Source organism: Plectropomus leopardus, chromosome 17, assembly GCF_008729295.1.
Source record: "Plectropomus leopardus isolate mb chromosome 17, YSFRI_Pleo_2.0, whole genome shotgun sequence".
Lineage (NCBI taxonomy): Eukaryota > Metazoa > Chordata > Actinopteri > Perciformes > Serranidae > Plectropomus > Plectropomus leopardus.
The window spans coordinates 24,594,758-24,608,645 of NC_056479.1; the positions used below are offsets into that span (position 1 = coordinate 24,594,758).

The 13,888-nt window shown below is 39.3% G+C and overlaps 1 protein-coding gene across 1 annotated transcript in view; it reads left to right on the forward strand.

Moving 5' to 3' along the window:
• prkcbb (protein kinase C, beta b) overlaps window positions 1–1,739 on the forward strand; it is a 122,480-nt gene extending 120,741 nt beyond the window's left edge. The window contains exon 17 of the mRNA XM_042505737.1: window positions 1,020–1,739. Coding sequence (XP_042361671.1) covers window positions 1,020–1,175 — 156 coding nt within the window. The 3' untranslated portion in view covers window positions 1,176–1,739. The remainder of the gene's footprint in view (window positions 1–1,019) is intronic.
• The last annotated feature ends 12,149 nt before the right edge of the window (window positions 1,740–13,888 follow it).

Here is a 13,888-nt window from a genome sequence, read left to right on the forward strand (position 1 = left end):
GATATCCATGTATCTTTTTTTATCTCATCCTTTTATCTTCCTTTCATCTGCCATCATTCATACTGGTGCCACTTGTGGCATCTTAACATTACCAGATACTTAGCACGTCAAGTTTGTGCCCAGACTACAAATAACACGAACAAAAGGGACCATCACAGTGAAGACGGGACAAGAGAAGGGCGTTGCGTTTGTTATTTTCTATATAAACCCACACACTAGCAGCACAGCAGGCAGACAGAAAACACCGCTGTCCTATTTTTCACTGTTGAAACTCAAGAAATGCAGTGTTTTTGTAGATTCACTCCATTGCTTCGCACATCCAGGCAACTGTGCCGACATCTTTTCCTGTCAGGTGTGGTATGTCTTCTGTAGTCTTGTACCTGTCACAGTGGACAAGGGGAGGCTCATTTTTGAGCTTTAAAAATATCCTGGCATTAAAGAGACACTGTTTAAAAAGACAGACATTGGTTGGCAAGACATTACTGGAGAGACTGGATATTCCAGTGAGAAATAAAGGAAGATAACATACTCCTGAATCGAGGAAAATACAAATTAACTCTATGTAGTACATATCATATGTTCAGTATGTATGTATATGGGTGGTTTTGCTGACTCAGTATGTTCTTAACAAAAAGTCAGAGGGCACCTGGACAAAAAGCCAGACTACAACAACACTAGTCACACTCATATAATCTATAGTACATTTGACAATAATACAGTTGCATTAAAAAGGCAACATGCTTACAAGTCAAAGACCTTTGTGTGGATACTAGACTTTATAAACAAATTTAAAGTACGTACGTACCTGTAACATGAATGAAGGAAAAGTCCAAACAAAGATGACTTGCGCTTCTATGCAGATGATATTGTACTAGGTATCTAACAATAATGCTTTCTCTTCTTCTCCTTTTCAATCCATCCCATTCACTTACAACCATTTTTTAATTTTTCCTCCCCCTCTTCAATTATTCCTCCCATCATGCCCTTTTCCCCTCATAATCTCATAACACCTCCTGCAGAGGAACCGTAAGGACACCTGTAACTTTGACAAGGAGTTCACCAAGATGCCGGTGGACTTAACACCGACAGACAAGCTCGTCATCATGAACCTGGACCAGGACGACTTCCTCGGCTTCTCCTACACTAACCCTGAATACGTGGCCCCTGGAAATTAACACACACTCAATCACACTGATGGACTGGTAGAAAATGAGGTTTCGGAGCAGATAAGAAGGCAAACTAGCACTAAAAGTCTTTTTATTTTGTCTATGTTCAGTAAATGCCTGCATTTGTTTTAGGCCACACTTGGGTTTGTCCAATACTTCAGAACATGAAAGGTATCGCAACATTAAACTTGCACAAAAGACTGGATACCAAAGATTTTGAAGTATTGCATCAAAAATGCTTGATTCCAAAAGCCTATAATTGACCACTTACATACGCAGTTCATTACAACAATAAGGGAAGCCCAGATGCCATACACACCACCCCACCCTAGTTGCTTGCAAACTGAGAAGCGCTCCCTTTTCACATATATGCCACAGTTTTAATAATAGAATTTGGTTTACTACTCCATTTATGGCATTAATCTGCTTAAATCATTCAACAAACAAAACCTATTTTGACTTAGAAAGCAAAGCATTGTATCAAAGTACTGAGATATGTTCTTTGGTGTTGTTCAGAAGTTTAACTCCATCATTGTGGCATCTCATCCCTTCCAACTCTCTGACTATGGTTACATGCACACCAAAATTCCTCTATAATTTTGAATGTCAATATTCTGAATTTAATGCAGGTCGTGTAAACAGCTTGTTCCATTTAAATATTATGAATTAGGACATTTTCCAAATGTAGCATTTTCTTATTGAGATGTGGGTTATGCTAGTATTATTGGGTTTCAGGAGAATTATTTTGGCATTTATACAGCCATTTCGGGATATGCGTCTCAATTGGGGTTTTTACTGCAGTTTGGGACACACAAGCTGTTGCCTGTTTACAGTGGAGTTTGTGCGTTGTCATGGATACGTTGTAGAAAAACCAACAGTTTGCAAAGCTGTGGGGTAGAGATGCGTCCAAAAGAAAATCCCATTTCTGATTGGAGGGAGGAACACATCTATTTTTTAAGCTTTATGAAAGACGTAGATATCAGTGGATTTTGGGATATGCACAGATAACACAGCACTGACCTTTTCAAGAAGGTGAAGACAGGAAAGAGAGAGTTCAACAAGTCCACCACCAGTAGGAAACTGTAAAGAAAATCTTATTTTGATACAAAGAAGCAAAATGACAAGACGTTCCACTTTTCTATATTTTGACATGATACACCAGGTGTTAGGGTACGTTAATCAGAGTAGGCATAGCTGCATGTAGTGGAATATACATTTTCATTAGCCATGTTAAAAGCTTAGTAGGAATACTGTCTTTTTTGGAATAAGGGAAAAAACTATTTTGTGCCTGTAAACACACTCATTGTGGCATCTCATCATCTGCGGTACCTTAGTAACATTGATATGATATATATAAAATGTGCAAATGCAACATATTCTTAGAACGTACAATGACAACATTTTCTCCTGGCAACTGGCTGTAGTGTCAGTATTATCCTCTGCAGCCATTTATCTAGAGGCTTAAGAACGCAGGCTTGGTGTCCATCTTAACATGCACCATGAGCAGCATGTGTATCAGTTCAACTTGTGTGTCTTGACCATTGTTGCCTGTTCCAACCAGCCTGTGCACTGTCATGAGTTGCACTTAGCTGACACACTCAGACCGAGCATCTCACAACGGGCCATCACAGAGGAATACGCCTAATGAGCAAACTTCACAGCCTGTCAAATCTTTTCGTCCCTCTCTTCCTCATTTCTCTTTTGGCTCTTGCCTTCTCCTTTCTCCCTTCCCCCCATTCCCCATGTTGTCCTTTTATTTATTAATTTTTTGTTTTGGCTCTAATCCTTACTTCTGACAAGGCCTCACAGGGAGCCTAGTATGACGTGGTGTCACAGGGTTGGCGATGCGGCAGTCACTGGTGGAGCACACACACTCACATATGCATGCAGTGAATGAGAAGCTGCTTTGACAACCCCCAAGTGAGCGATTTCACAAACAGCAATAATAATAAGAGCAATGTTGCTTTTCTCAATTATTTATTCTGCACTTCCTTTTCCGCACCCATCTGTGTATGTGAGTGTTAGTGCTGTGTTTGTGTGCATAAACGTGTGTTTTCTGACAAATATCCATATGCTAGAATATATGTGTGAACATGTTTGTGTGTGTATGTGTGTGTGGTTTATAGGGCTTTGTTGGATAAAGCCAATTATTTCAAATTCAGCTCAAATTCTGCAAATCTGCCTTCCAGCTTCAAACCACATTACATTAGCTATAATGCCAACTCGCTCTGTGTACTGTACACACACACACACATACACACACACACACACACACACACACACACGCAGACAGCTATAAGGTCCAATCTATGACTGAGGGTTGGAATTATTAGGTGAAGCGTAACAAGGCGGACAATGACTGTGAAATGTTCGCTCCTGGAGGCACACAAGACATATACTGTAGGTCCATTACACAGGCCTAGAACGTTTTCCCCTTCTTTAATCAGCACAAGCAGTACCCTCATGTAAACTATATACAGTACATATGCATATATTGTACATATTTATATATATATAAGCATATACAAACTCTTTCACCTTTGGGGAAGTTTCACTGGATTTGTCTTTGCAGTGCTATTCTTTTGTTTAGATGTTGTATAATGTAAAGTAAAGTGAACAAATATTTAGACGCAACACTTTTGTTTTTGTTTGCATTTTTTTACAAGTGTAAGTTAAAGATTTAGGACTTTTTTTATGCACTCAATAGATATATTTCTTTCAATTTTGGTTGCAAATTTGTTCAAATCTGTGTCAGTGTGCACTTCTCCTTTTCCAACATCATTGTTCCACCGAGCAGGTGTGGCAGATCAACATGCTGATTAAACAGCATGATTACCACACTGGTGTGCTCTGGGCTGGTCACAACACGGCCACCCCGAAGTGTGCAGTTTGATCGTGAAAAAAAAGATATTCATTAGGATTTCACATGGCCAGTGCTGCAGAAATGCACTTTTTGGTCACAGAAACCTCAAAGAATCAGTCACTATCTCATGTGACAACCATTTGTCTCATGCGGTGCGACACTTCTCTTTCTCATAGAGTTGATCAGGCTGTTCGCTGAGGCCTGTGGAGCTCCTTTTCAGTCGCTGTGTAAAGTTGCTGGATATTGGATCCTGCCGACGTACACGCCAATCCAGAGAATCCCAATGTGTGACATGTCTGGTGAGTACGCAGATCGACCAAGAAGTGAGATGTATTTTTTAGCTTTCAGGAACTGTGTACAGATCCTTGCAACATGCATTATCATGCTAATTTGTGGCCTTTTTGGTGAACATCCCAAGGCACACCTGTGTAGTAATGTTGCTGTTTAATCAGCATCTTAACAACTGTTAGGAGGATGAATCATCTTGGAAAAAATGAAATCCTTACTGAGTGCTGAAATTATCTGAGCAGTTTAATATTGGGGAATTTCATTTCAAAGGATCAAGAAAATAGCACTCTTGATCAGTGTCACTGCTATCTGGATAATTACTGAAATCATTTTAGACAGTTACACATGTTTATTTATTCAGCTGTTTTCTTGTTTCATTTTGACTGGATGTTGTGGTTATGGTTGTAGCGATCCTTTATGCTGCCCTCTTGGCTAGATTGCTCTTGAAGCAGAGTTTTTACAGAGAGAGGAGGTTACTTCACACACACACACACATATATATATATATATATGTGTGTGTGTGTGTGTGTGTGTGTGTGTGTGTGTGTGTGTGTGTGTACTCCTTTATGTATGAAAACAGATATGTCTGTTTCAAAGACTGTAAAAGTCACTGCCCTCATACCTCCATGCATACTTTATGTTAGCATAAATGCAGCCAAGAGATGGCAAAAGAGGCCAGAGTCAAAAGGTTTCTGACAAAAACAAACCAGGCAAAAGTGGAGGAGGTCATAATAATGTACATTTGAATGGAGGCAGCATTGTAGACAGCGATGGTCTGTGAGGCCATTAAAAAAATTGTGCCATCTGGACAAGGTTTTTTTTTTCACTATGTTACTGTTTGATTCTGTTCTGCCTTTTTTAAATGTCTTCACCATCTCTCACAGTCGTATCTCACTTAAACTACACTACACTGCCCCTACGATTTCCGGTGGTACTGTTCTGTGTATCTCTATCCATATGTGTCTAACACTTCCAAAATGTAAGAAAAATAGCTATTGAGTGCATAAAAAAGTTTTAGATCTTTACCTTTTAATCTGTGAAAAATGGGAGCAAAAACAAAAAGTGTTGCTTTTAATTGTTTTGTTCTGTGTATATAAAGTAGAATTTGCATTTGGGCCTTTCTCGAGCATAGAGCTGTGCATCGCTCAGGTCAAGGGTGTAAATATCTCCTGTTAATAACGCCTACTCTTAACATCTGCTGTTGGGAATCGTAGACCCTGAAGCATTCAATAGCACTCAACAGCTGTGTCTACCTGTGCGTGTGTGTGTGTGTGTGTGTGTGTGTGAGAGAGAGACTGTGTGAACAGATGAGTGTGTAACTGTATATGCATGTAATTCAGATATTTTAAGTACTGTGGATAAGTCTTTAATTCTTATAAGAAATCTCTTGAAAGAAGCTTCTATCTGCACCTGACCAAACCGTCTGAGAGAGCTAACGTGAAATGAGAACTGCCGTATATTTACAGTTAAACATATATAAACACATTTTTTATTTCTCGTCATGACACTCAGCGTTTTAAGAAACAATCATCAGCCAGTTACTCATTATGTTTGGTGTTAAAAAAAAAATCCCTCATCAGGAATTTAAGGATTTATACTATGCATGCATGTGATGATCTCTCTCTTACTCTTTCATATCTTTTTCCAAGTGACATGGAGTTATCCTATATTAAGTGTTGATTGGTGGACTGGTGTGTTACTTTATTAGACATCAATAGGGTATGTTGCTTAATTTATGATAAAAGTCTCGCATCATTGTTCTCTCTATTTATGAAATATTATAGAAGGGCCGTGTTCTGCTTCATTTGTACATATATTAACATTTTTCCAGTCTATAGCGGTTACAGTCTTCCATTTCCATTGTTGCATTTAATACACAGAGACGTTTGTGTTTAGGGGTAAAATTATAAACGAGTTGCAATAGAAAAATGACATTTTAAGTCACCTGTTTAACCGACTTCCACCCACTCACGCACACAGTTGTGAGGGTTCTGCAGGGTGGAACAGTAATGGCCAAAAAGTGGACCAACTCATCCTCCTTCTCTTTCTTCCCGACCTTTTCTTTGATTGCGCCTTTCCATCTGTCATTTTATTTTTTCTTCTGACCTTTCCCGCTCATTCCTCCTCTCCCATTCAGCGTCCTCATTGTCTTTTTTCTTACCTCATTTTCTTTTCTCTTGACCTTTACCCCTCTCTATTGGCTTTTTTTTCTCCACTCCATCAGTCTCTCCTCTCCTCTCCTCTCCTCTCCTCTCTTCCACTTCATGCCTATTTTTATTCTCCTCCTCCCTCCTTGTATATACAATGTTCATTATCACTCTCCTCTCATTATCCCTGATTTGTCCCATAACGCTCCCCTTTATATTTCTCCCCTGCAATCTGTAGCCTTGCCAAAAGCTACTTGACATTAAACATGAAATCTGATACGCTATTATTACGCTATATAGTACTATTGATGATACCCTATATAGTACTATTTCAATTTGACGCTTGCCTCTTGAACATATTTCTGCTTTGATTTTGGCTTACTTGCTAACAACAGATAGCGCAACAATAACCTGAAGATAATTTTTACATGCAGAGAACAGTAAATATACTACAAGGAAGAGTAAGAATGTGTTTTGTGTGATAGTTTACTAATAATAAAATGTGTACTGTGATGTTTTCGATTGTAGAATAATAAATCATGTTGAAAGATCACATATCGTCTTCTTTCCAGTCAAATGGGATTTTTTTTATTATGATTAATTGAAAAAAAACAATGTTTATGGTAATTTTCTTATTTGTTTTTCCCTCTTTTTTTGCGTATTTTAAGGTAATTGTCCTTTTACTATTTTACTTTTTCTTTTTTTTTTTGCTATTTTTTAGCCATATATTGTTAAGTTGCTTGTTGCCTTCCCCATAAGTTTTTCCAAAAGACATCAAATGAATTTGCTCCGGTTTCAAAGAAGGGTTAAACACTACAGTTATACCTAAGTGTGAATTTACACAGCTGAGGCCAGTGCCTCCTGTTTCACTTTTCCGCTTATTTTCAGGCCAGATTTAGTAAACACTAAAATCTTCAAACTGTCAGTGTTACAAAAATAACATTATCAAACCAACAACAAAGTAATAATTTATGCTTTTAGAAGCCCTCCAACAATTAGAAAAGTTGTGGGATTTTCCTTCAGGGTCTCCGTAGGTGGCCTGTTTATTAGACACAGTAAATCTGTGTTTGTGTGTTTGTGTGTGTGTGTGTGTGTGTGTGTGTGTGTGTGTGTGTGTGTGTGTGTGTGTGTGTGTGCGTGCGTGCGTGCGTGCGCTACTTGAGGCACAGAGATTAATGGGGCACCTGTTAATGATGTGTTGTGCATTGTGCAGGCTTCATGGCAAATGTAGAATAAATCTTTATTATTATGCATACTTTTCAATTGGCAGGCTGCCATCACACACACACACACACACACACACACACAACTCTACATTTGCGTCCCATAAGACCATGCTTGGCTTGGCTTCATCTGCCTCTGTGGTAATAATAATAATAATAATCAGACTTCACATAATAACAACATCAGTATAATCTTCTGCCACAGAGAGCGTGAGATATGATGGATGGAATAAAGAGCAAACAGGAGATGGAGAACAGACAGGAACACAGCGGGTAGCTGATGTACCGCTGAACTCCTTTACCTCCACACTTGGCATATAAACATATACACACATAGTCCTGCATTAAAACACACTGACACACATTTGTTCCATGTGAGAATACACATGGAGAACTGTACAAATACAAGCATTATGTTCTTCCCTGCCAAACTGTTACCTTCCCTGAAGACAATGACATTTTCCAAATAAACCACAAGTCACACACGCATGCATATGAACACACACACACACACACACAACACAGTACAGTATGTATTTATTTTCTAAGTTTTTATCAGTTTTTAAACAATGGATTCTGGTTTCAGATAAAAGTATTCAAAAGCATGCTTCTCAGAACAAACTGACGACCATCATTTTTTCAATATTAAGTTAACTTTAGCTCAATTAGCAAGCAACAACTGGTCAAATCTGTACGCGACTGGCAGTTGACAATTAAAAGTATTGACCAATCATGTTTGAACAGTACGGAAATAGCCTGTGTGGAGAGGCAGAACACACTCGTCAAAATGCAGTTTCAGAACCCATCAGCTATGACTGACTATGAGTTAGTTTTATATTAACTTAATAAAAAGTTTGCCTCAGAGTGCAGTGCACTATAGGGGCATGGAAGATCCCCATTTCTGATAAGGAGTAGGACAGAGCCACCAAAATGAGTTTAAACTCTGACAGTTTTTATTTAATTTATAACTGGACAAAATAACATTGAGTCAAATGCTCCTTAGAGCTCCTTAAAAGTAGGCTAGTGTAATGCTAAATTATGAAGATACTGAGCCAAAAATGTTCCACATTGTTTGATCCATTCTTCTTCTGCATTGATGTTTTAAGTTGACAAAAGGCTAACAATAACAAGGCAACATCCTCCAGACTCTGTGCTATGATTGGGCAGTTTTGGGGGCAGAGTTTAGCAGTGAATTAGATGTGTTAGCAATGACTGTGATGTTTAGACCTCTCTGCACTGATTCTGTGGTTGACTAGCTAGCAGAGAAGCTCGCTGCTGTTGCTGGTAGAAAAAAAGAGGGATGAAGGGAAGATGGAGGCTGAAGTGAACGACAGCAGGGCACTGCAGCACACTGGAGAGAGAGATGAAAAAGGGAAACTGACAAAAGCAAAGAATCTCTTATTTATTTCATTCAGTGGATCTTAAAAACGCTCAAGAGGGGAGCATGACGGAGGAGCTTATTGGATTTATTTCACACTATCTTTCTTTCTCGCACACTTCCTCTCTCTTTCCCTCTCTCTCTCTCTCTCTGTCATGCAGCTCTACACACATTTTCATTAGGCAAACATATTAGACACACTTGCACATCATCAGACATGTGCCCTCACAATTAAGATACATCTCTGTCTCTGTGCGTCCACCCTTCATTCACTCCCCCACTTCCTCTCTCTCTTAATCAATCAATCCAACTGTCAGCCTTCACTACATCAGTGTCCAGCACATACACACATGCAAACACCCATACACACATTTTCATTATGCATGCACATCAGAAACGCTTTCACATGATCACTGACCTTGTGTCCTCCTCAAAGCTTCCTTTCACACAAACACAGATTATTAAACTTTAGCTTTGGCAAAAACAAATTAAAAATGGTGATGAAATTTGAATCTTTGGAATTTTGAGGCAATACACAGAAAATTTCTCACTTTCAATACACACTCATTCATGGAGAATATCCTGGGGCTGTGTCTGTGGACATCATAAATCACAGTTTTGACATATTAGCATCACGCCAGAGTCATGCCACATCACCATATGTCCTCTCTCTGCCCCGGAGCCCTTTCCATCTGGTAAAACACACACAAACAAAGAAACAAATCTAAACACAGATGCACACACCCATACTGGCACAGATATGCATTATACACACACACACTGATACTTGCAAATGTATACATAGGTACACATGAATACTGATAAACTGGTCAGTAAGAGCAAAATGTTCCTGTAATAATCCATGAAAACTCACTCTTTAATGCTAAAAAACTCATGTGCCTATGTACTGTATGTCCCTTCCTCTGAATGTGAATGTATACAGCTCGCTCACTTTGCAGTATATTTGTATTGTCAGTCGTATTGCACTTCCTCCTCCCCTCTCTTCCTCCAAACAGTTTATCTTTCACTCTCTAATTTCTCTGTGGTTTTCCATTTCCTCTGATTTCTTCCTCTTGTCTTGCCTGCCCTCCTCCTCCTCCTCCTCCTTCTCCCAGTCTCTGAGCACTGGCCAGGGGCGTGAGAAGGTTCCAGCTCACTGAGCAGAAACCCCGCAGTTCTCCTCCTCCTCCTCCTCCTCCTCTCTTCAAGAACCATCCAGTCTTTCTCTCCTCATCCTCCTCTTGTACAGCCAATAACTGAGAGGAGAGGAGAGTTAGAATTGTAAAAAGAGAAAGACAGAGAGAAAAAAGGGCAAGACATTTTAGTGATTTCAAACTACACTTCCCATGATGCTTTTCTCTACAAGGGCCCACGATACACACCCCCGCTGCCTAGCAACACCAGGGTCAGAAGCCAAATGGTAATCAGGCCTTTAATAGAGGTTACTACAGTATGTTTCAGAAAAGTTGCTGTCAGCAGTCCGCAGTCTTTTCAGAAAGAGAGAAGGAGTCACAGACTGAAAATGACACAAAAACATAAGTAGGAAAATACTTGCATGCACCAATTGTGTCTAATTTAGTTGTTTTACTTTGTGTTTTGTAGCAGAAGACATCATTTTCTTTGATAATGGTTGTAGTCAGTGCTCACTGTGGTGACGAAAGCGTTGCGTTTCCTGTGGACCTGCAGCAGTAGGAAATATTCAGTGTGCTTTAGCAGTAATCTATTACAGCTCTGACCTGTGTCAGAAGTATGAACAGTGAACAATGAAGTTTATATCAATGAGATGAAATTATGTTGGATTATCGGTAGAATGAGGAAGGCAAGCTGAACCCAGTACAGGAATGGTGTAACTTGATGCCGTTGTTGGAAACTGTTTGAAAAAGGGCAGGCACACTGGAAAAATAATTGGCAGGTGATTTGATGAACCATCTGTCTGTCAATTTTGTTTCCAGGCAGGCTGTCCAAATTCAGTGTTAGCCTATTTTTTATGAAAAGTAATGCACCAAAATTTTTACATATCCCATATAATCATGAGCCAGTAATTCGTGCACAATCCTCATTTTCTGAAAGGCTGCAATCACGTGAACGATGCACTGCCAGTAGAAAAGAAGGAAGCAGTCCCATGTGGTCCCCATAAGGAGACAGGTCAGGGTGGTAGATGGGTCCCAAAACATATGATTTTCCCCTGGTAGACTGGTGTCTGGAGCCTTGTGTAGTCTAAGTACATTTTGAGTCATTTTAAGGCACGTCTTCACCGTGTTTCTTTTTACTAAAGCGAACCAAATTAACTTTAATTTCCTAAACCTAACCTCTGTATATTTATTTTTTTTACATAACTTTGCGTCAAGTACAAAGTTATTACTGAATGTAAATATATTTAATAATAAAGTATAAATAATAGTGCTAATAAATATTACAATATTATATATATTTGTTAATTTAATATTTACTTTAAGGTTCAGGAAAGATCATGGACCTGGTTACGTTTATGTTTATTTTATTTGAGAAGGAACAATGCTCATTATTAGCATTAGCCCCTGGCTCCATCATGTAAATGTGCCAGATGTAGCTGCATCCTGGTTCTTCAACACAAGGTGCATGCCCTTTGGTCCTTAGAGATACTGCAGGGGAGGCATCAAATTATTATTTGGTCTTTTTTTTTTACACATTTACGTGATTCTAACATATTTTGTCTTTTTCTTACAGTGTATCTTTGTGAAAGTGAATTTTCAGCTCTAACCTACCTGAACAGTAAATCATGTACAAGATAGAAGCTAATATAGCCATCTGTCTGATAACATTGATCTACCCAGTTTAATATGCAACTCAATATAGTTATGTATTTAGACATAAATATATTGAGTTATATGTAGTTTGGGGTCTGTGTCCATCCCTCTTTCAGTTAAGGTGTCCTTGACCTAAAAAACATTAAAGACTGCTGCTGCTCGGAAATCTAAAAAACATAAAAGAAAAACCTACAAAAGTAAAGATAGATATTGACTTGAAGTGTTAGACACAATGCGTTTATTCTAACATGTAACCAAAGCCACCATCTTTCCCCAACCTTAAAGAACTTTCTTGGCCAACCCTTTGCCCACAAGCAAGTTCCCTGCAGTCCGTGTGTATTTCACTGCACAGTCGCTCTCCTTTCCTCTCTTCTTCCTCTCTCCTCTCCTCCTGTGCTGTCACTCCTCCTCGCTCCTTTCCCGAGCCTCCCTCCCACCCTCCTGTCTCTCACCAGAGGTGAAACGCTGTACTTCTCTTCCTGAAGTCATTTCTATGTTAATGAGTCTCCTTGTGAGATAACACAGGCAGCAAGGGCCTCGGACACACACACACACACACACACACACACACACACACACACACACACATACACACACACTGGCAGAGCAACTGAGAAGGATGATAGGACCTGTCACTGTTCTCTCTGTTGATCTGTTCATGCAATTATTTAATTATTAACTGTAATCCTTTTTTCTGACTCTCGCTCATCACTTTTCTCTCTCTCTCTCTGTTTGTTTTTGATCGCTTTAATTCGTCTGTTTCCTCCTCTGTTTATTTTGTAGTCTGCCTGACAATTCCTTTGGCTAAACAGCCAGTCGCTCTGTCAATCACTCTCATCACTCACCCCACCTTTAAATCCCGACAGTCAGTAAATCAGTCGGTGAGTTATGGCACAGAATCAGATTGACACCAACATACAGCTAATCCTAACATGCTGTAATACTCAAAAGACTTTTCTCAATTTAACTGAGAGTCATTATCCATTTGTCTGTCTGTTGTCTCCTTGACAAACATGCACAGACAGACAGAAAGACAGGAGATGTCTGCTATTTGTCAATGCACGTGTGTTCATTCACACACTAACACACACAGGCATGGGGGGGTACATAGTGGGCAAGCCACCCTCAATATTTAAAGCATGTGCATCGATAAAAACATGACAGTAGTATCGAACTTTTTATTTTGACAAAGTTAAAGACATTTACACCAGAACTTGAAGCACAAAAGGCACAAATAAGTGCATAAAGATTCACCAACATGTAGAAAATTTAATATTTGATGCTCAAAATTTTCTGGCTGAGGACTTCCAAACCCTCCATTTCAGATGTGCCCCCGCGCCTCCAGACTTTTTAAGGCCCCGATACACCAAGCACACGGTCAACTGTCGGCCCAGTCTTTGCAGTGTGTCCTGCACTGTCACCTTTTGGCAGCTAATGTACCGTGTTGAATCCTGTTCAGTTCAGCTCAGCCCACGAGAGGAGAAACTGAATTGAGTCAAGTAAACAAAGGGCTAGAGTCAAGAGAGATTGAGATAAAAACAAACTTGTTATGTGAGGTATGATTGTTTTTCTGTAGCCATTGAGATCTTTAGCAGAAACGTTTTTTGATGTTTTTTGTGTTTGTTTTCTGGCGCCTGGAAAATAATGCTCTGTTGTTTCAACATTGAATTGTGTTGGTAATGTGCCAACTTACTCACTTACTTACTTACATGTCAGTCTTCTGGTTTTCCTTTTTGAATGACAAACACAGATTACCGCCTTTTGCTGGTATGGAGGGGTTTTCCTTGTATGCTGGTGAATGTAAATACTTAACATGAGGCAATGCAACAGTTGGCCTTACTTGCTGCTTGTTCTTCGATGTCATTTTGGTGTATCTGGGCCGAAACACATACTAAATTTTCCATTTATAACAAGTTCAACAAATGAAAAAGGTGTCGTCATTCTTTTAAAAGGTCATTGTAACTGATAATAATGATGGTGTAATATTGTACACCGTGAAACTGTGATGTTTTCTGAAACATTTATCATATCAACAAA